The following is a 23515-nucleotide window of genomic DNA, read 5'->3' as shown; positions in this document are numbered from 1 at the left end:
TCGGAGCTATGCCACATTAAGAAACACCTTTAAAATGTTAGGTTGTCCATATCCAATTGATTTTTTCTTGTCCACTTTCTTTTATGTCAATTCATTAGTATACAAATTCATTATAATGTGTGTAACTGGATTATTTTTCATATTTTTCACCATGATATGTGGTAAAATCATGAATATGCACAGGGTTGTAATCACACCCAATTACTAAAGAGTCCTCACTACCTGTGCTCTTATTAGGTGTTCTCTATGTGGTACCTTAATATCGAGTATATTTTCTAGACTAAAAGCACACTAATGCACATATTCTGATCTTTAAATAAAACTACATCTGAAAAACAGACCTGTATTCCTGATGTTAGTGATTAGCGGACTTGATTGTTGATGCTGCCCACCCTGTTCTTCAGAGGCTTGCTGCTCACACACTTGAACTTCAAACCAGCCATGATGATAATGATTCCCCCATGATTTGCTATAAATCCATGTCAAAATACTGAGTCTAAATAAGATTTAAAAGTAAAAAGGTCATTGGCATTTTGTGGGGAAGCTATCATTGTCATCTGAAGCTCGTGGGCTGTTTAACTGTAGTCTAGTCATTTGTGTCAGTGACATTATGCGATGGTACATTACCTAACTGATATTTTAAACATAAGTAAGCAGGAGAGAGGGGGTGCACCACAGATGATTTCATCATTTCATGAAAGTGGTTTATATATAATTAAGAAGAACAATAAAAAGACGTCTTTGTAAGACACTTGTAAGGAAATAGTCAATGGAGAATTCTCTGTGCATTAAAGATGTGTGCAATTGGTGCCAGCCTTTGTTACATTTGAGAAATGCAGAAACGAACTAATTATTCAATTTTTAAATGGTGTGGGAAAACAGACATTCAATATTCTCTCTCCTAGTACGGTACTTCCAAAATTCCCAGGAAGGTACTAAAGAACATTTTGTGGATGGCTAACCTAGTGGGATACCATGAGAATTTCTATGGGAAGATACAAATACATAACATTGACTGGGCACAAGCTTGTCTCCAGTGATCATCCAGCTCTAAGCCTGGTGGGAGATGTGATTCAGAAAGCCCAGAGATGGAAGATAAAGACAGTATAATTTAATGAGGCACATAATAAAAGAACTCTTACATAAGATAGAACCATAGGCATTGTCCTCTTCACCTTAATAAGGAAAGAACTATAGAAGGTGAACCAGTAGGTACATTAGATGTTCTCACTCTAAATAACAGGTGGCACAAGAAATCAGATGACTGTATAGTTTTTAAGAACTAACAGTGCTTAGAATCACACCTGTAATTCATATTCCTTGTGTTGGCTGACCGCCAAATAGCTGCAGAAACAAATTTAAATTTTCTTTGGAAGACTGAACTTTCCACATGAGCCTCAGAGGGTGCAAAAAGACAAAAGCACAAGCACTGTGACTCCATCGATGGATCATTCAGCAGTTACATCTGGAAAATGGCAGCCTGGAAAATCACATGGCAGCAAGCATAGTAATTTGACTGGATTTCTCTATTTCATATTCCTTGTATTTAATGTATATGTTCACATAATGAAGTATCAAAAGATATTAAGAGAAGGAGATTATCACAATCAACTAACCAGTTTGTTTTTTAACTTTAAAAAGTGAAATAGAAATTGAGGTGAGTCCACCTTGAATGGAATAAATAGCAAATTCACCATGGATGATTAAAAGAGGTAGAATAGAGAATTGAGAGGGCCATATAGAATGCAACATAGGAAGAGAGAGTTGTAAGATCTTAGAGGTTAACCAGGAAAGTAATACAAATGTATATACATTGATAACTCATTGTCCCAAAGGGGAAACTTGGAAAGAATGATGAAAAAACAGCCTTTGGTGAAAACAGCTAGGAATCCTGCAGAATCATTTCTAAGATATTTCTAAGAAGAATCTGCAGTGACTAGAAGCAGATTCGCTAGACCAGTGACTTACTGCCTGAAGATGTAGCCGGGGGAGACACTGGACTGACACCTGTAAGGTGTGAGGTAGAATTCTTCAATGGATGTATTTGCCTTCACGAACAAGTTCTGTCATTCTTCTGAAGCAAACAAACAACTCTGAGCCAGACCTCAAAGACGCCAGCTGAGAGTACACACTACAAAGGGAAATGGAGCAAAGAGTGTGCCTGTAACTTTAAACAAGCACTGTTCAGGATAATGACAGGAATGGCAATTGATAGACGTAAAAACTCCAGGAGTTACTTGGACCATGTGCCAATTAGACATGGGTATGAGACACAGACAACCCAGGGTAAGACACTCTTAAAATGTGTGTTGTTGTGAAAAGAAGAATATGATACGGTATTGATGACTTTACACATCTGTTGTTCAGTTTCTATGACCAAGTTCATAGGATTACCACATGGTAAGAGAACACTCTGACAGGAAGTAACATCATGAACTCATCAATAATCAGTTAACCTGCACAGTCTCTATTGAAAGATATCTCTGTTTTGTTTTACTAAAGAACAAGCCTTACTATGTAACCTTCACATGCTCTGGTTATATCACTTAAATTATTAGAAAAACTAACAAATATTAAAAGAACAATTATTACTTATGTGAGTTAAAAAATAACTAATATTTTTTCTTGATCCCAGCTATTGTTAAGTCTGAGTGATCAAAGGGCTTTTGTTGAATATTACCTTAATTTATAAGTTGTTTTTATTCATACTTCTAAATCTCTTGTGTGTTTCTTGTTCAAATATTTCACTGTGTTGACTATTACCTAATTCTGAGTGCTAATTAAATAGAAATGTATATAATTCAGCCTTTTTAATCCTCTGATACATGAATTATATATAATTTTGATATTTAAAGTATATATGTGTAGTTTTTAAAAATATTGAACCCTTAATTTCTTTGCAATGTGAAAGGATTTCTTATGAAACTGAATTTTGCAAGACTTAAACAATAACCAAATTCACAGTTAGTTTTAGCAAATGCTCTGTGTGCCAGAAGATGATGTACCATATACATTCTCCAATTATTCATATATGTTCACTGTGTTAAGCCCATTAATGGTATGGATTTACTAATGTTCTTTGCAATTCTGTCTAATTTGCTAAATTTAGTACATAATTATTAACCTTCTTAGTGAAACAAATATTTTAATATAGTGTTATAATACTCAGTAGCTCCCATAGTGAAGGCATCTAATATTTAAATCACCACTACTTCACTTTATGTGAATATTAGCTGTAACTCTTGAAATGAACAATTTTCTTTTGAAGCAAAAATATAACACATGCCTTTAATCCCAGGGCTAGAGATACAGTGGGAGGGGAGCCAGTATGTTCAAGGCCAGACTGGTCTACATAGCAAGTTCCAGGACAGCCAGGGTTACATAGTAAGACTCGTTTTTACTATGAGCAAGAGTGAAGAGTATGAATTACAGGTGTGATTCCAAGCACTGTTAGTTCTTAAAAACTATAGAGTCATTTGATGTCTTGATGCCTAAGACTGTAGACCTGAGTTCAATCCCAGGAACCTTCATAAAATTAGGTGGAAAAAATGAATACCACCTTCGTTCCTAACCTCTGCACATGACATACATATAGCCAACTCATACAAACACACATACACACACATGCATACATACATACATACATACATACATATATACATACATACACACACACATACATACATACACACAACACGGAGAGAGAGAGAGAGAGAGAGAGAGAGAGAGAGAGAGAGAGAGAGAGAGAGTCTGAGACAGAGAGACAGAGAGACAGAGAAAGTAAACACACAAAAAATAAAAATACTAGTAGGGAAGGATAATTATGAGTCCATAATAACTGAGTGTGGCAACCTAAAATTTCCTTCAGTGAAAACAACAAATCTGAAACTTGGAAACCTTTTTATAACAGAAATAACAGGAAAGGCAGTGTGAGACATTTGAACCAAAGCCTCAGAAAAGCTGTTCATAAAACATCTAGAATTAGTGACTGAGTAATCTCAAAGATGTCCCAAATGGCATGCTGGTGTATGTGTGTGCATGTGCATGTGTGTGTGTGCGTGTGCTTGTGTGTGTAGGCTGTGTGTGTGTGTATGTGTATAGGCTCAGTGTGAGTGTGTGTGTGTGAGTGTGAGTGTGCGTGTAGGCTCTGTGTGTGTATGTGTATAGGCTCAGTGTGTGTCTGTGTGAGTGTGTGTGTGTGAGTGTGTGTGTGTGCGTGTGCTTGTGCGTGTAGGCTCTGTGTGTGTGTATGTGTATAGGCTCAGTGTGTGTGTGTCTGTGTGAGTGTGTGTGTGTGAGTGTGTGTGTGAGTGTGTGTGTGTGTGTGTGTGTGTGTGTGTGTGTGTGTGTGTAGCCTCAGTAGATGTTGAGTATCTTCTTCCACATCTTTCCACCTGATATTTTGAGACCATCTCTCTCTGGGAGCAGAATGTATGGATTCATTCAGAATGTCTGGCTGCAGTCTCCAGAGATGTGTCTTACAGACACATTCTAGTACCACTGACGTTTTAACATTGGTTCTAGGGATCTGATCTCAGGTTCTTTGCTTGCATACCTAACACTTTACTAACTGAGCTGTCTCCACAACCCTACACCAACATTAATGGTGTGTTTCCATGTAGCATAGTTACATTATCTTGGAAGGTTATCAATTTCTATCCACTGTACTCTTTGGTCCAGTAATTCTACTTTTTATAACTTATGTTCAGTTGGTTAATAATATACATGCTCAAAATTGTGTTCATATTCTTGTTTATATAAGTAAAAGCCTGGGTAACATTCTGGGATGAAAAGATTTTTAAGTTAATTTTGTGCATGTGTGTGTGTATTCATACAGCCAAATAAATACAAAATCACATGTTATTTATACTGCCACATAAGAAATAATCCAGTGTGTTAGCTGGCACTAACATATCCAGATTAATATTTATATAGAAATATATATATGACCTTATTTGGTGAAAAGAGCAGTATGAAATGTCTCTTTTAGTAATCATGACTATATGCCTATCATTTGTTTATAGTAGGAGAAACATTAATTGGATCGAATGACAAGAAGGACCTAGCAGATGTAATATAAATTAAGAAACAGTGGAGTTAATTTCAAAGATTGAGAGCTAGTAACTTGACGGTGGCCGGGGGTGTCTTCTCTTTCCACAGATGTCCTTATATCTCAAATCCCTCTGGGTGTTCTCACCTTTAAAATGGAGACAGAAATGAGCACCAGACACGTCACGCGCACGCACGCGCGCGCACACACACACACACACACACACACACACACACACACACACACACACACCTCAAGGGACCTCAGCTCTCTTACTATTCTACTCCAGGACATCTAAACACTTAGTTTCTTCTTTATACTTGAACCTCCTGTGCTGCTCTCGGACAAGGTGATGGAAGATCTTTCAGCCAGAAGATTTTTATATTCACATATTATATTAATTGTACACAGTTATGGGCCTTATAAGGACATTTTTTCTTCAAGTATATATTTGAGTGTATACCCTCCATGTTCCCCCTCCCACTCCTTAAGTTTCCTTGTCATGGAAGCTATACATGCATGGTTTGTGCACGTGTATGTCATCTAGGAGACACAAATGAAAGCATGTAGTATGTGTCTTTTTGAGGCTAACTTGATCCACTCTGTGTGATAATCTCTTGATATATCTATTTTCCTCCAAACAACACCTTTGCTTCAGCCACAAGTTTTTTCTGACCAAAGAGCATTGATGTGGCAAAAAGTGGCAAGGAATTCTTATTAAAAAAAAAAAAAAGATTGAGGGCTGGAGAGATGGCTCAGTGGTTAAGAGCACTGACTGCTCTTCCAAAGGTCCTGAGTTCAATTCCCAGCAACCACATGGTGGCTCACAACCATCTGTAATGGGATTCGATGCCCTCTTCTGGTGTGTCTGAAGACAGCTACAGTGTACTCATATAAATAAAATAAATCTTAAAAAAAAGATTGAATCAAACCTTTTTTTTTCTGTAATGACCTCATTTTAAGAACTGTAAGAAGTGGAAATCGAACAAATGAACTGTCTTCAAATGCCTCAGTAATTCACATGCAATTGGTTTGAAACTAAGGTATTTATTTTATGCAATATTTTTGCAACTAAATAGCACATCACACTTTCGACAATATTTTTGTTGCAGATGCTTGATCTGTATTTAACTGTACAGTTTTAAAAAGCGGACAGTAGTCACTATAGAAGAAGATGATACAGACGATATTTCTGTAGCCACATGTTAGACATATAGCCTGACAGGTGGCTGACTATTAAAAAATACAAAACAGTTCCCAACAAGTTGTATGGTTCATTTTCAGCCTCCAGGGTGATTTTCTACTTAGAATAGCAAGATATCAAAAATAAGTATCTTCAGAATTACAACCCAAAAATCACATGATGAAGTGCTAAATAATTTGCCACAGACAAGTTTTAGTGCTGCTTGGGTAGGAAGTTCTTGAAACACCCACAGCTGGATGCTTTCTTCACCACTTTTGCAGTGACACATAGAGCTGGTGAGAATGGAGAATCTTACTTTAGAAACTGTGTCTGTTCTGCTTCAGGCATGGGACCCGCTGTGCCGGAGAAGTGGCAGCCACTGCGAACAACTCTCACTGCACCGTTGGAATCGCTTTCAACGCCAAAATCGGAGGTATGGGGCACTTCCAGGGATATACACAGGAGCCAGGAAGCTCTTGGCCAACTGAACGGCTTTTCAGAATCCTTTTCAAACCAGTGCTTCTATGCATGACAAGGCACAACTACGGATGACAGCACAATACTCAAGTGAAAGACGCTTTGTCAGAACAATAATGTACACTTACTACAAGATCCCGAATGTGTCACAAATACAGTTTTTCTAAACAGACTTGCTGGGATTAGGGGTGAATGTTGCCCAGTAATAATCATAGAAATGTATTCTGTGGATGTCTGTACTAACTCAGAATTGGTACCTGGGTCCTGTTTCTATATATAGTGCCTAAGCTTTTAAAGATGACTTTTAATTGTAACTAGAATGCTAAATGCTAAAATCTCTTATCATCCCAGAATATAGTGACACTGTTGCCATGAGTCCAGATTATGCATGTATGTGTGCATATGTGTAAATACATATATACATGCATACATATATATACATACATGCACACCTATATACATACAATGATAGATAGATACATAGATATGCACATATTAAAAATAAAATAATACAATTCTCAGTGATATTTTATGAATGCAAGTTTTTTCTTTTACTAAATGAAGTTGCATTATTGTTGTATATTGCCAAAATACAAAATAAAAAGGAAAAGTTGCCATTGGACACATAATTTATTTCCCAGTATATTAGTGACTTTTTGAAGAATAGGATTAATACTGGATTTCTATCTGGTAGGAATGTGTTTAAATGAAGATTAATAACTAAGTATTGTTAAAACTTTTTGAGAGTTATTTGAAATGTTAAATTTATTTTTATCCATTATTTGACTTGTAAATAACTTGGCAACAAAGAAATACAGTTAAGTTGACATGGGTCTAAGATTATGGGTTACATAGGAAATGAGACCAAGCTAACTTGGCAATTGCAGCTTTTATAAAACTGCTAAGGTTAGAAGATTTCCACAACTATGAGCCCAAGTTATTTAATGTAGAGAAATTTAGGATGTTGGATTACGTGAGTATCTTTGTCAAAGCAAGATTTGGAACATTCAGTTAAAAAAAAGACAAAGTATTTTTCAAGCAAAATTTTCATCTTTTATATATAATGAAACCTCCTTTCTCCCCAAGAAAGCGTCTACAAAGTGTAAGGTACCTTTTTGCAGGAAAATGCTCAAGGAACTGTTGGTAAAACTGTACTGGGATGAGAGAGATGGTCAGCGGTGCCTACTGTTTGTATACTGTTCCCAGCACCCACATGGTAGCTCGCAACTTCTTGAAACTCTAATTCCAGGAGACTCAGTGCCCTCTTCTGGTCTCTGAGGATTCTTTCACACATTACACATAAACCCAGGCTGACATACTTATGCACATTATAAATGAATGAATGAATGAATGAATGAATGAATGAATATTTTTAAAAATCTTTTATATATTCTTTCTTCACCCAAGTTGCCTAAGTGGACTGTGTCAGCATCATCTACTGGAGATAAGTAACTAGCTTGCTCCTTTCTGCTTTGAAGGTGTGAGAATGCTGGATGGTGATGTCACCGACATGGTGGAGGCAAAGTCTGTCAGCTATAACCCACAGCATGTACACATCTACAGTGCCAGCTGGGGCCCAGATGATGATGGCAAGACCGTGGATGGGCCAGCTCCCCTCACCCGGCAAGCCTTTGAGAATGGTGTGAGAATGGTAGGTTTTCAAAGCTTCTGGGTCAAAGAATGTCATATGCAGAGCTTGTAGGCTTGGCATCATTCAGGCTAAAGAATTTCTGAAGCCTGAGTGGTCACTGGCGAGAAGTCTTGAACATTGGCATCATAGGTTGTTTCTACTCTACAAACAAACTTAGAGTTAGTATTTCCTCTGCCATGAACAGTGTAATTGGATGTTCAGAGACACACAGAGGACATCCAGTAATTAATATGTACAAGTGCTACTTTGAGAAGCAAGTTCCTGGGTAATCCCATTGAGTGGATATTCCCACTTTCCCTTTGATATTGGTGGATCACCTGGCACAGTCCTTCTAAAGTCCCCTTTGTGCCACTTAGTTAACTTCTGTCCAGAGACAATATTGTCTTTCTGTCACCCCCAGATCCCTCTAATCAAGCAACTTACCATTTTATTTGATGTTACTGAAGAGTCGATGTCCACTATCCCTAGAACACCTAACTTCATAATCTATTGTAATAGAATGCCAGTTTCAAATTACAGATTTTAAAGTGTCTTAAATTAAATGAAAGTAAGGATGCTAAAATTTGTAGAAAGGGGGGGGGCTTTGTTAATAGAAGTGGCTTTCATTCTGCTAATGAATAGACCTTTGAGTTACATAAAGGACATATGCTCCCTGAATGTTATCATTGATCTGGCCCTAATATCCTTGCCTTCCTCATCTTTCTCTACATTGTCACACATGCACCCTCCACTCTTGTTCATTATCCTTGTTCATGTTTTCCCTGCCCTGACCCAAGTCCTTCAGCCCTCTACTGAAAAGTTCCCTTTTCCCAGAAGCCTCTCCAAGCCCAAACTGGAATGAATTATCATTAGTCCCCGACTCTGAGCTCACTGCTTTTGATAGCCTTCCTGGTGCTTAGTAAAAGCCAAATCATATTTGTGTTTTGTATCAGAGATTGTTCTGGGTTTATTTTCCTCACAAAAGTGAAAGTCCCAAGAGAGCAGAGCACGCAATTTATGCATATTTATGGATTTTACAAAACTAAGAGTATGTATTGAATTCTAGTGAACATTCTGGAAATGTTTGTTGCATCAAATTGATTTAACTACAAATGATACCAACCACAATGTTTTCATAGATTCATCCCAGATTTGCAACAGTGGGATGCATCATTCAGTTGATTAACATGTTTGAGCAGGAATAAAAATTATAGTGAATCTTGCATATTTTTGTGGCCCTGGGTTAGATTTTTAGCAACAGCCTGAACTAAGCCATCTTGTTCTGAAATGCATTTGTGGGAGAAAACTCACACTTGCTTTATAAACACTTTCGACAAAAGAAAAAGTTTAGGTTTAATGAAGACATTTTCATTTCTAGTTCTGTCCATATTCAGGTCCTTTTGTATACTTTTAACAGATAGATAATATTGTAACCCATTGTTTAGAATCTCCTTCAAAGTGCTTAATACCAAGTGAATATAATCCGGCTGCTGATTCATTGCCAAAACTGTTGACTACAAATTACTGTTGTTGCCCAGTGTGCCATCAATAAAAAGGCCATTTGAGTTTAGTTCAAATCTTCCAATTATGAATGCAATGCGCTCATAAAAAGGAGCAACCTGGAATTTCTCAACAATATTAAAATCCTTTATTAGTAATGCACAGAGCCCTGTGATTATACACATTCAGATAAAGAATGCCCAAGTCTAATAAGTAGTTTTGCTAACTGACTAACAGGCATGTAAGTAAGTAATAAGGTACCAAAAAATGTTTTAAAATTTATTTTTACTAGAGTCCATAGCTCAATAGAAATTAACTGGAATTTTAATGCTTAAAACAGATAAAAATGCGGCATTTTGATTGTAAAAAGTGTTTGCTTTTTAAAGTTGGGTTTATAAACAGATCATATGAAAACCCATTCAGACACATGGGACTATTTAGAAATAAATGATGTGAAAACATTAAACCTGTTTCAATTGCAAAAAAATGACCTTTTATTGTGATAAGTCGTATGCCAAAAGTATATTTTTTTATTTGAGGATTTCTCTGAAAGTTGCAAAACTAATGGAAGCATGGTATTGCACATGCCATGAGAGTGAATGCTGATTATGCCAGAATGATCTTCCTCCTTGCCTCTAGACTCTCTGAGTTTGGGATACTCCTCCTTCTTACTTTCTTGAGTCATTTATTCACTCTATTGTATCTTTTGGCTAGAACATTGTCGACAAAACTTCCTTACATCATGTGTCTTGTTTTATCCATGAGTGCATTCCTGCTGCTCAACTTAACATATGTAGCAGTGAATTAGTTAACTGCTGTGGATAGCAGCAGGTCACACACACTGTACCTCCATGCCCCTGCAAGATCTCTCTAGATTCTCGAGATATTTTTAATAGGCCTTCCTATCTCAATAGCAGGGCACTTTAAAATTCCCTGCAGCTTTCACACACTCCCCTCTGGTATCCCTGGCTAAATAATTTCTAAATCTATATTTCTTTCATCTTTGCTGCCCTGTTACTTTCTGGGCACCGCCTGCCCCTCCCATAGGGCTGCATTCTCTTTCCACCTACATTGTTGGATGATTTCTCTCATGCAGCTCTTAAATCTCATCTCTCTTGCTCCAAGAGCCATGGCAATTCTCCACTTCTCCCTCTATCCCTCTGTCCATTGCTGCCACAAACAAAAATCCTGCCTCTGTCTCCCTGTCCCGTTATTGGCTGTAAGGCAATTCTTTTTTTTATTTATCTTTATTAACTTGAGTATTTCTTATTTACATTTCGATTATTATTCCCCTTCCCGGTTTCCGGGCCAACATCCCCCTAACCCCTCCCCTTCCCCTTCTCTATTGGTGTTCCCCTCCCCATCCTCCCCCCATTACCACCCTCCCCCCAACAATCACATTCACTGGGGGTTCAGCCTTGGCAGGACCAAGGGCTTCCCCTTCCACTGGTACTCTTACTAGGCTATTCATTGCTACCTATGTGGTTGGAGCCCAGGGTCAGTCTTTGGGTAGTGGCTTAGTCCTGGGAAGCTCTGGTTGGTTGGCATTGTTGTTCATATGAGGTCTCGAGCCCCTTCAAGCTCTTCCAGACCTTTCTCTGATTCCTTCAACGGGGGTCCCGATCTCAGTTCAGTGGATTGCTGCTATGCCAAAAGTATATTAAGGAGCAGTGAATAATTGACTTCCCTACCCTAGTATTCAGTGATTGATTGCTGAGTGCATCTTTCTCTACCCTTAACCACATTTACCTGCCAACTGAGAATCACATTGAATCCCTGCAGGATCCCATGGGCACTGTTCTAATGCAGCCCATAGAAATAGGGCTCATTGGTTTTATTTGTTACAAAATTTTTGGAGTTTTGCAGAAGCATAATTTAAGGTCTGGGATAAAGCTCTGTAGTCAAGCATGTACTTAGCATACATGAGGCCCTAGGTTCAATACCAAGCACCCAAAAACCAAAAGAGTAAAAACAGCGTGATTTATTGAACATTCCTTTAAAGATCTTCTGGGCATTTAATCTGAACAAAAAGGACTTTAGTTTTAAGATGAACCATTAACTTTTAGAGTTGAAGTAGTAGCAAAAGCAGTAACTCTTAAAAGGGAAGATTTCTCTTCTGGTCTGTCTCCCATCTCAATATAAAATGACAGCAATAAACCATTGAAATGAGGCAAAATTGATTGGATAGTATTTTCCTGTGTTTAGCATAGTGAAGCTTTCAAGTTAAGCTAAAGTCCAGTCTACTATTTCTCATTTACTTATGACTCCAATTAAATCAAATATCTTGCTTCCATTTCCTTTTCTAAAATGGTGTGATAAGATACTGGTCACTCGCAGAGAATTTATAACAAAATAATCCACATAAAGTCATTAATGCACTGGCTGAATATAGTAAGCACTCAGTAAAAACTTCCTAGGCAAAAGATATCTTCTTCAAAAGTACTGTTTATTTTTGTCCTTAGTCCCTCATGCTTTACAAATGGATTGTGTCCATGTTGCAGAATTCTAGATGACTCCATCGGGTTACTTTTTGAGGTAGATTAGAAATAACATGAAAGAGACGAGCACAGATTCTCTGAGCTCTGTTACTAACGTCATTTGCCTTGTTCCTCCTCTGTCTGTCTGCACCATCAATTCCTCTTGCTCTAAGAAAATGAGTGCGTCCAACTTAAGTCATCTGCAATTTTACTGTGATTCTGTGTGTGTGCGTGCCCATGTGTGAGAGTGTATGTGTGTGTGTGTGTGTGTATGTCTGTTGCCTGTGTATTCAGCCTCAAATTGTTTATTTTTCCAAAGGATGTTCTCTAGACAGCTGTGAGTGTACCAGTCAACGTTTCAAGTTGCTATTGGGTAGATTGAATAGTTTGCATACCCCATCACCTACGCAAAACACAAGCAGGGAATCCACAAGAATATTTCAACTGAGATACATGTAGTGAATGGCATACAGCTGGTAGCTGGAAGGGGCATCACTACTTTCTAGGGGAAGGGGAGACAATTCCCTTAGAGGAGGGAGTGTCTGCAAACATAAAGGGTAATCTGGTAATGTGAAGACCTGGTAGAGGAGGATTCTGTGCAGAGGGAGCACCAAAAAGCCTGAACAGGAAAGGTTTTTTTTTTCAAGATGCAAAAGGTTTGCCTGAATAGCAAAAGGTTTGCGGTGTATTTCTAGGACAGAAGAATACTTTGGGCCTTAGAAATAATGTGAGCAGAAAGCAGTAGAAAGGTGGGATAGTTGGAGACCAGCTCAACATGGTTTTCTACATCACAGAGAGGGTTCATATTTTCCATCCTCTTACAGAAAGCCACTGGAGGTTGAAATAGGACCAGCGCCCTGTAGATATGCCATCAGTGGGGATGAATTATGGGGGTTGAGGGTGTGAGATTACAGTGGTCCAGGGAAGCCTGAAGACTATGAAGCCAGACCACCAGAAATATCAAGCAGAAGAGAAGGAGGCACATGTATCGAGAAATCTATTCACAGAGGAAATAAATACTTTTTGCTTAGGGCTTCCAAGTATTGATCATGTCCATTTTTGCTGCTTACTAATCAGAAACATACCAAGTATTGAATTTCAAAATGCTCCCCATTTATTTACTGTAAGGAAAACATTTGAATCAGTGGGATGGAGCAGTGCTTTCAAATACTTTAGCAAAATCAGAATTGATTCAATTTATTATAGCCCCTTTAGAATTAATGTGCCAAAATTGTATCAGAGAAACTGTGTTAAACAAACCGTATCATAGTTGACAACTTGCTCTCGCTCTCCCTCTCTCTCAGGATTGTGTTTTATTTGATGTCAAGAAGCTGTAAAATTGGTGTAATTTTTGGAGTCATATAATTTGGACTATAGTCAATGAATGGGAATGTAACAGGATGAAGGTGAGGAGGAGGAAGGATGTGATGATGGTGATGACAATGATAACATGAAATTTTAATATTTTGGCTGATTTGTTCACTGCTGTCACTCATCTGAGACCAGAATGAGCTACTAACTTTTAATCTAGACAGTAATCGTGTGAGGCGGGCACTATTCCAACCTTACATTAGCGAAAACAAAGCTATCAAAGTCAGAACGCTCACCTCAACACACGCTAGTAAGTTGAGCTTCTTGTTCCTATTCTGTCTTCTCTGACGCATCTGACCCTTCCTCAATCTCGCCTCTGTTTGCAAATACACATTCAGATGGTTAGTTCTCATACCTTAGGAAGGATTTGTAGGGATGGAGCAGTTACTCCGGTAGATAAGAGCACTGATTGCTCTTCCAGAGGTTCCAGGTTCAAATTCCAAGCACCCACATGGCCGCTCACAGCCATCTGTACCAGGGGATCCAGAGTCTTCTTTTGACCTGTACAGACATCAGGCCATACAAGTGGTTCACAGCCATGCTGCATACAGGCCAAACATCCATACATATAAAGAACATAAAAATAAATTAAATAGAATAGCTGATGAATCTCTCTCTTCTTACTTTATATTCCCTTCCTTTGTCTGACCCCATTTCTCCTTTCCCCTAAGATTGAAATTCCTTGTGACTTTTCCTAAACCTGTCTTCTCCTAGGTCCTGTTTTCATTATCTCTTGGAGCCACTGCATGAGAAGCTCTCATTCCCCCAGGAACACTGGGGCAAGGCTGCTTTGTTCATTGACCTCCACATACCCAGACCTCCAAGCTTTCATCTAACTTGTCCTAGCAGGGCATACAGCTTGCTCTTCCTGTATACCCTAGCCCCCGGACCCTTTAAAAATCTGTGGTATTTTACTTGTTCATCTTATGATTTCTCCTCCATAAAGGTCTATAGAGTCAGACTACATCCTGTATTGTGTGCAAAAATATTCAAAGGAAGGATTTAGTGAAAAAAGAAAGAATGATTGAGGAGCTCACGGATGACTTCCATGCTACTTTGCTATCTTTGCTCAAAAAAAACAACACTTGCCTTGCTTCGACCATGTATAATTAACCTAAGCTGTTAAACATGCATAATAAACCATAGTGGTTAAAGAACCCAGAGTCTGAATGCAGACTCTCTGATTGGAAAATGTGGGCTCTAGTACCTTTCATGTTTACCTCATCCATGTTAAAATTAACCTGTAGGAACAATTTGTTCATTCATTCAATGGAGCTAAATGCTAGCAGTTCCCTTACAAGATCATATTGTAATGTCTGTAAAACACTCTGCACAGTTCCTGACACAATGCCAAATCTGGGAACATCATAAATCTTCATCAGATTCACACCCAAAATGAGCAAGGCAATAAAGATGACCTGCTGCCTAATCACGTAAAATACTGTAAGAGTCTGCATGGTCCAACACTCGTAGGTTTAATCAATTCGAGATTACTGACTGATCCTGCGGGAGCCTTCAGATGATATTAATGAATGGTCTGTATAAGAGAAGAAAATACCAATAGAATGTTTGCTCAAGTTTTCTCCAAAAGCCACTAACTTCATAAAACTCAAAATACAACAAGGTGGGCATCAACCAGCTTTTGTTTCGTTTTGTTCTGCCATGTACACAAGAGTTATCATTTATTTTGTGGTGCCTTTGGTGACTTTAAAGGCTCTGAGGTCTCTCAAAGTTTAACTTTAATCAAGATTTTCAATTTAACCCTATAGAATCTTTTCTTTTTCCTCTGCCATTCCTTCCTCTCTACCTCCTTTTTCTTCCATCCCTTCTTCCCATGGGGTTTTATCATGTACCCCAGGCTAAACTCACTTCAAACCAAGTCTTCCTTATTCAGCTTTGCATGTGCTGACCTTCCAGGCGTGTATCACCACACTCAACAACAACCCTGAAAATTGTTGTTTAAATTTTACATTTTAAAAATTGATTTCACTTAATTTCATTTTAGATTGTCTGGAGCTATTGTTTTAAAATTCAGATAAACATATTGGATCTTTGCTGTCATAACCATAGGACTAGAACTGACTTGGTTAATTCAGGTCATACTATTAATGCATTTTTTGACGTGCTGTGGTCTTTAATGCACCCTGTGTTCTTAAAACTGTGGCATCATCATCATCATCATCATCATCTCTCAAGCCATTTTCTGGTAGACATTGCTGAGAGCTATCGAATTCTCCCTTGTTCTCACAATTAGAACATCTCTTGCACAGACTTGTCAACCGGATGCTTCCAAAAACATCCCGTCAAAGCTTCAGCCTTCAATTCTGCATGGACGCTGTCATTGAGGAAGTATATGCATGGATTATCTTCTTTTCCCTTTAAAATTCATCACTGCCTCCCATGACTGACAAGAAACACTAAGCTTTTAGCAGGGCACATGGGGTTTCTCATAGTTTTGCCAGCACTTACAGAGCAGAAACTTTACATGTCATCTTTTTAAAGAACAGTGTAAGAATCACCCTGTCACCATTTGCCCTTAAGTAGCCTTGACCCAGATCCTTGGCAAATGGTACCCAAAGACACAATTGTGCCTTCAAATTTTTAGCCAATCCAAAATAGGAAAAATGAATTCATAAAAGAAGTGACCGCAGTTTTCAGATATCAACGACACTGAGTTAAGCGGCAGAATAAGAGGCTGACGGTGCAGAGTTTTCTCTAATGGGCTCTGTTTATCTGTGCGATCCACCATGCTCAGCGTTTTCCTAGGTTTCAAAGGAGGATGAATAGTACATAGCTCTCATCTCAGGGAAAGTCTCTATGTAAGGATGAGGGGCTGTCTAAATAAAGTATAGACTGACTCCCAAACTGCACTTTTCTTACAGAACCTGGTAAGAGAGTGCAGAAAACACACCACACACTGTTGAAGCCTACTTGCCTGGAAGCCATCTTGTCCACTTTTGATTATTAAAGTTTAATAAGACTTGTGTAGTTGGTACTTACTAGCAGATGTCTGACACGTTGACAGCATTTCCTGACATGTATGCTCAATTATGTTCTCTAGAAAATGAGCAAGAAATTGTAATGGGATCTTTTCTATATTCAGGAAAGCTTATCTCATGGTTGTCTTGCTTTACCCAAGAAAGCTTACTTAAAGACCCACTATGTGCTTAGCATTGATTTGGCATCTGTCTTCCACCCCACCCCTATTGTGCTCATGTAGCTCACTGTGAGTCCTTAGGACCACATTTTACAGCGTTTTCGTGGGATGGAGAGATGACTCACCATTAAAACACTTCCACAGAACCAGAGTTCAAGTTCCAGCTTCCCTGTTAAGAAGCTGTGACTCACAAGTAAGTGCATTTCATGTATGCACTCATGAAATAATAATGAAAAGCAAAAGGTATTATTTTTAAGTAACAAGTTTTATCTGTCACTTCATCTGTAAGTAAATTTTCAAGTTCAGGGCAACTTTCTTTCTGAGTTTTGGTTCGCTTGTTGGTTTGGAAAGGTCATCAGAGCCTCCAACAAACTCGGAACAGATCTGGTGTCAAGGATAGGGAATGAGAGTGAGGGGACTCAAAGTTGTTGGTGGTTACCATCCTGTTGGAAATAACACTAGTTCCATTGGGGCACTGTAGTATCCAGGGGTCCAGTTCTTTAGTTACTCTTTCTTCTTCTGAGAAAATTAACACAGGTAGAGAAGATATACAGAATGTTGGGTGAACGCACAGGCCTTCTACTGCCACATGTTGTCAATTGAAGATGCAAAAGTCACACATGCACGTTTTTGAAGCCCTTAAATTAAAAGCATGTGTCCAGCAAACTGAGCAAAGAGGCTTAATATCCTTCTTTAATAAAAGCAACAATGGTAATCATAATAAAATTAACTGATTCCACCATGGAGGGATAGATTGTAGGATTGATGACAATTTATACTTTAATAAGTGACATATTGCTGCTGCATTAGTTGTTGAATGTTGTAAAACTGTGAAAAGATATATGGATGAACAAAGTCAGACAAAGGAGCATATTTAGATTTGGCATGACTTAATAAAAATTTACTTTAGCTGGGCCCATTATTAAAATTTTGCCTGAGGATTTGGCTATAAATACTGTGTGAGATTCTGTGTGTAATTTATAAAAACTAAGAAGTGACTTCTCAAGTGCAATCAACCTAATGTCTTCCATTCATAAAACAAAAGTGTCTTTTCCACAAATATTCGTGTGGTTTTAAATGCTATAATTATCATAGTATTACCTTAGGCATAAGTGTCAAATTTTGATTAATGAGTCTTATCTATACATTTTTTAAGGAAAAGAGCACAAATCTATGGTAACCTTATCTATGTAAAATGTTCAAATATTCTTTGTCGTCTTGCTTACAGTTTTAAGGAAGTGTTAGTATTTATGTAATTAAATCAGTTGGCAAACATTCTAAATTCTTCCTGTTAATTACTTTCCTCATTTCAATGACAAGAACTTGGAAAAGGTTTATTTAGGCTCACGGTTTGAGGGTAGGGCAGTCGTGGCTCAGGAATCAGAAGCAGCAGCAGCAGGGAACACTGAATTCATGTTTCAGTAACTGAAAGACAAATGCCGATGCTCCGCTCTCTGCCATTCCTTCACTGGAAGACCCAAGCCATTGGACGGTTCCACCAATATTCAGAGTGGCCCCCGTTTGCTTGGTAAATCTTTCTGGAAATACCATTATAGACATCTACAGATGTGTGCTCTATGGTGGCTATAAATTCTGTCAAGTTGTCAGTACAGATTAAACATCATGTGGTGTATCTGAATCCACTAGCTCTGGATGAACCACATATCTTCTTTGGGTTGCTTGGTTCTGTCTAGAGTGATAGCTGGGCTAGCTGAGAAGCTTGTAAATGTCTCAAAAGTTGTCCTACTGTGCTTCTAGAAAACACAAATGCATACAGATTCTGGATTCAGTGAACTTAAATCCATTCTTAGCAGCAGTTTTTATGGTTCCAAATGTAAGTTTGTGAAAGCTGATGGGAAGAATATATGAGTGCATTTCCTTCAGCATAATATGACATCATCAGAAAACACAGGTCTCTTTGTAATAAAGATAAGTTGAACTAGACTGGTGTTTTCCTATTCCTTAGAAGTATGGATGACTTGTGTCATAGAATTTGGAGTGCACAGAGTATGCCTACATTCCTCATTATATGGTGAATACAATCTAATGTAATCCTCAAGGTTTTTTTTTGTAAAAACACTGTTATGATTGAAGATGTATAAATAGAGTCTAGGCAGTTAGGCAAGGTGCTGATCACTAAGAAACATAAGATGTCAGATATCTGTGGAGAGCCTGTTTCCTACCACTGTGTAATATCAGCTCCTGTTGAATATCTTCTGGCACATCTATGCATGTCCATCCCAAACATGGTGACAGAAGTGACCACAGCCACAAAGAATCATATCTTTGCGTCTCTGGAGGAGTTGTCGTCCAGGCCATGCAACATCCTCGTCTTCACTGTGCTGGTTCTCCTTCTTTGTCAGCTTTGTAGGAGGTCCAAGGCTTTATTGCAAGTAGAGGCCTTTGTCAGTTTGAGACAAGACCCATTGCTAACTCGCCAGCACTTCCATTTCCCTTCCTGTTCTCTCTGTTGGGGCAATTACAAAGACCTAGTGACATGGCTCATCTGATGAATGAAGTGCTGTGCCTGGCAACTGCTCCTCTCTTCAAAGGAAGGGTGCCACTGGATTCATTTTTAAGAATTAGAGCATATTTACCATGTAATCTTATATTGAAAAAAATGAGTCTAATACAAATAGTTCTTTTTTAACTCAAGACAAGATCGTATTTATGGATAGAAATTGCTGTGAGTTGATTTTCCTTATTTCAGAAATCCGATAAGATACCCCGTGTAAGGTCAAGGGTGTTGTTTTATGTAGTTGAAGACTGTGACATTGTTCAAGCCCCACAGTGGGTTATAAAGGGGGATGACTTGCTTATTTCTTCTTTTAGAGTTGAGCCAGCAGTTGTAATAATTCACAGCAAGAACATCATAACATAGAGCTAACTTCAAGTAGTATGAGCTTTTATTATCTCTGGAACGGCTCTGTTCTTTTTAAGTGCCTTTCAAACATTTATGATAAATTCTCTTCATGCCCTTGATGATAATATATGTTTTTATTCTCTATGAATGGAATTTTTCCAAATTTTAGACAACATAAATTTAAAAGTGATGACACATTTCAGAACAGTTTCAAATGTGTACTTTTATTTTAAATATTTATATGTATGCATGTTTGTGTCTGTGTATGTAGGTATTTACACATGTGTGCAAATGTTCAAGGAGGGCAGAGGCATTGGATCCCTCAGATCCCCTGGGAGCTGGAGTTATAGGCAATTGTGAGCACCAGACATGGATTTAGGATTTGAACTCAGGTCCTCTACAAGAGCAGTACATACTCTTAACTCCTCAGGCATCTCGCCAGCCCCTCAAAATTGGTAATTAACATTATGCCTATCCCTCTTGCCTCCATGAACCAAACTCCTCTGAAAGTTTTAGCATGGCCTTGACTTCGCTGAGATGGTACAAGAGAAAGAGAGTTGGCAGCTGTGACAGAGACCATTGGGAAGGCTGGGATGACTGATTGTATAGACAACTTTGGGGAATGTATGATGGGCACAGCTTCCCCAAATAAGGAATTGAGAATGAACTCTACCTGTGAGACTTTCCTTCCACCCACCATTAGTAATCCTGGCACTATGGAAATGAAGCTTGTACAAGGCTTAAAAGTGGCAGTCTGAGAGGTTTCAATTTGTTTTTAATTGATGCATAAAAGGAGCTATGTACATATTAATGGACTGTCAGGCATTGTTTTCATACATTGTATGAGGTTTACAGCAGATGAAATATGACTTTTCATATTTACCCTCAGCCCTGTTTTCAGCTTTTTTCAGATAACTTGTTTCTTGATGAGACTGATATAGTTGTGTGAGGAAAATGAGGTCTGAGAAAGCAGGAGGTTTGGAAGCCCAGCAGCTAGAACTGTGGAATTCTTGATTTGGCAAATGGCATAAAACAGAAAGTGAAAGGTCGAGTTGCATTTTTTTTAATTAGCTTAATCCACGGTTGTTAAACAGCATTTAATCCTCACTGTGAAGTATTTTCAGAGACATAGAGTGTTAATGGAGATCACGCTGAGGGAGCCATGGTCCAACATGCTTGCCCCCAGACTGTCTCTTATATGTCTTCACCTCTAAGTATTATTCATAGCACATTATTCAGCTCCAAATTTGAAGTACTTGGATGGACAGAATATCTGAAAAATAATAAATAAAATATTTTTCATAAGAAAATATTTATTTCTGGTTTCAATCACCCAAGTTTTGTTTCTTCAGATATTCTACTGCCATTTCTTCTTGAAAGACTGATTCTTCTCTTCAGGTTATGCCATAAAAATAAGCAAAGGAAATCCAAAGTCACAATACAGTCTCAGAAGCCAAGAATCACACCTCGGTACATGTCTTTGATGTGTCGAATGAAACATACATCTATAAGCCCCAGGGATACTGAACCTTCTTTTTAAAAAAATTGAAAGTTGATGTTGATTCTGCTAAGCTATATTATGCATATTGTGTTATTTTGTTTCAGATTGATCTTGTTGTTGTTACTGAGAGTTTTGATGAGTAAGTTATCCCAGGCCGACCTCAGACTCAGTATGTTGTCCAAGCTAGTTTCTATCTTACAGTACATCTTCTGCCTCAGCCTTTTAAATGCTGGGATTATAGGTTTATGCCTTCATGATTGGCTAATTCTAATAAAAATCCATGCACTTATGTTCTGTTGGATATTATAGGTAAGTAGTTCCTTTTAAACAATTTTATTAATACACTGAACACAAAAGGAACAGTTTTCTGGCAACTGGAGAGTGGAGAACCCCATGTTTTAACCATCCTTTGGCCTTTGACCAGGTAGCCCACTGACTCCAAGTATCACCTTTAAATGTGCAGCTCAAGTGCCCTCTTATTCCCCAAGTCTCATACAGCCAGCCCATGGACTGGCACTCAAGCTATGTTGTAAAAAGGTATTAAGTGTTGGTTGGTTACACAGGGTGGTTAAAAATCTGCCATTCAGCTTAAAATATATTTAACCATAAAAATAAAATTCATTTGTAGTAGAAATGCTTGTTTCAATGACCAGCAGCTGACTCCATAATCCTTATTGGACTCTCTAAGTCTTTAAAAACTAAACTGACTGCATTGGATATGCTCAGTGAGCATATAAAATTCATTTTTATTTGTGTACGGTAGTAAAAAATTAATATGGTTGCTAATAACTGCATCTAATTTTTCAGTGTTTTATTAAAAAGTCAAAGAATATAAGAAATGGCTTTAAATACTGGGTTTAGTAGTCTAGTGTGTGCACAGAAAACCAGAATGCAGAGAAGCCAGTTCAGACCTGAGAACAGGGAAGGTTGAGATAGGCAGGAGGAAGGACATAAGTGCCAGAGCTTGTGGCTCTCGGGAGCACAAAGCTGGGGACCAGTAGTGCTCACAGACCTCTTCCTTCTTGAGCACTCAGTGCATTTCTTTCCATAAAGGAAGTGGAAAATAATTGCAATTACATTCAAGTCGTTCCTATTCAGCATCCTTTGATGGTGTGGGATGGGAAAAAATAAGAACATGCCATAGAATACCTTTGCTGAGTGAGATTCAACTGGGGCCATGCAGGCAGTCCTTGTGGCAAACACATGAAAGAGAGATTTAAAATATGGGACTTGTAGCTAGGGAGAACTGGGCTGGGGAGATGGTGCATGATGCCTGTTTGTTGATGAGTTGTTCAGAAGCATCTTTAGGGGACTGTTCTTTGCCATTATGTAGCATTTTTTAATCTTGAGATGTTTGACTCAGAACAAGAAGATCACTGACCTTTTGCTGCCATTTAATCACTCAACAAATAAACTCGAACTAATGACATTTAGTTTAAAATGCATGAAGTAGCTCCTCTATTTGCTGTTATTCTGAGAGTAGACACAGCATCAACTGAGACCATATGTTCTTTAAATGAGATGTGCCAACCAGTGCTGGATATTGTAAAATGGGAGTCTTACATGACGATTTTCTAGGAGATGCTGCTGTAGCATGAAAGCCAAGCACCTTGGCATAGCATTGTTCTTGAAAATCAGTAAGTAAACCCCAGACTTCTAACCCCAGAGCCAAACCTCTTCTTTATGAATGACCCACGAGTCCCTAGGTTTGGGGAGAACTTTATTTCCCATTTATTTCAATTTCAAATACTTAAAGTTGCTACTCTCCACAAAGTGAACAGAAGGAAGAATAAATCTTTAATAAACTCTCAGCTGAAACATGCCTTCCTGCTTGTTGGTGGTGACTTTACTCCCAGTGACCTTGCCCAGGGCGCTCCCCAAGGTAGACCAGTTAGTCACCAAGGCACTGGAGAGGGTGACCATCTACTCTGGCTATGAGTTTGCCACCTATGATTCTTTACTGGAAACTTTCCTAGCTATTATTAGTCATTCGTTCTTAGATTGAGCTTTAAAATGAAATAACTGTTGATCCACCTCTCAGCTACTAAGTCATTCATTGAAAGTGATCGGGTCCCTCCCCGGTCTCCATGCTTTCCCCTTGAAATCCTGTATCATAGGACACAAAGACTCAAATAACCACTGTAACAGAGACACTGTATTCTTGGCTCACAGAGGAGAGGGAACTGCCCATAGGGGAGAGAGGGGCCCAGAGAAGGTTTTAGTAAAGTATGCATTCAACTGTCACAGACCAATAAAAGAAAGTTCCTAATTCTGGAGTAGTTTTACTGTGCTCCTCAGTCTCCATA

At 38.4% G+C, this 23515-nt stretch overlaps 1 protein-coding gene across 4 annotated transcripts in view; it reads left to right on the top strand.

Moving 5' to 3' along the window:
• Pcsk5 (proprotein convertase subtilisin/kexin type 5) overlaps positions 1–23515 on the top strand; it is a 430528-nt gene that overhangs the window by 156747 nt on the left and 250266 nt on the right. For all 4 annotated transcript variants that reach the window (XM_039109729.2, XM_039109692.2, XM_063264264.1 and 1 more), the window contains exons 6-7: positions 6578–6666; positions 8189–8361. In XM_039109729.2, coding sequence (XP_038965657.1) covers positions 6578–6666; positions 8189–8361 — 262 coding nt within the window. The remainder of the gene's footprint in view (positions 1–6577; positions 6667–8188; positions 8362–23515) is intronic.

This window comes from Rattus norvegicus, chromosome 1, assembly GCF_036323735.1.
Source record: "Rattus norvegicus strain BN/NHsdMcwi chromosome 1, GRCr8, whole genome shotgun sequence".
Classification (NCBI taxonomy): Eukaryota; Metazoa; Chordata; class Mammalia; order Rodentia; family Muridae; genus Rattus; species Rattus norvegicus.
Note: the sequence above shows the minus strand (reverse complement) of the source record. Positions and strands in the feature narration are given on the sequence as shown.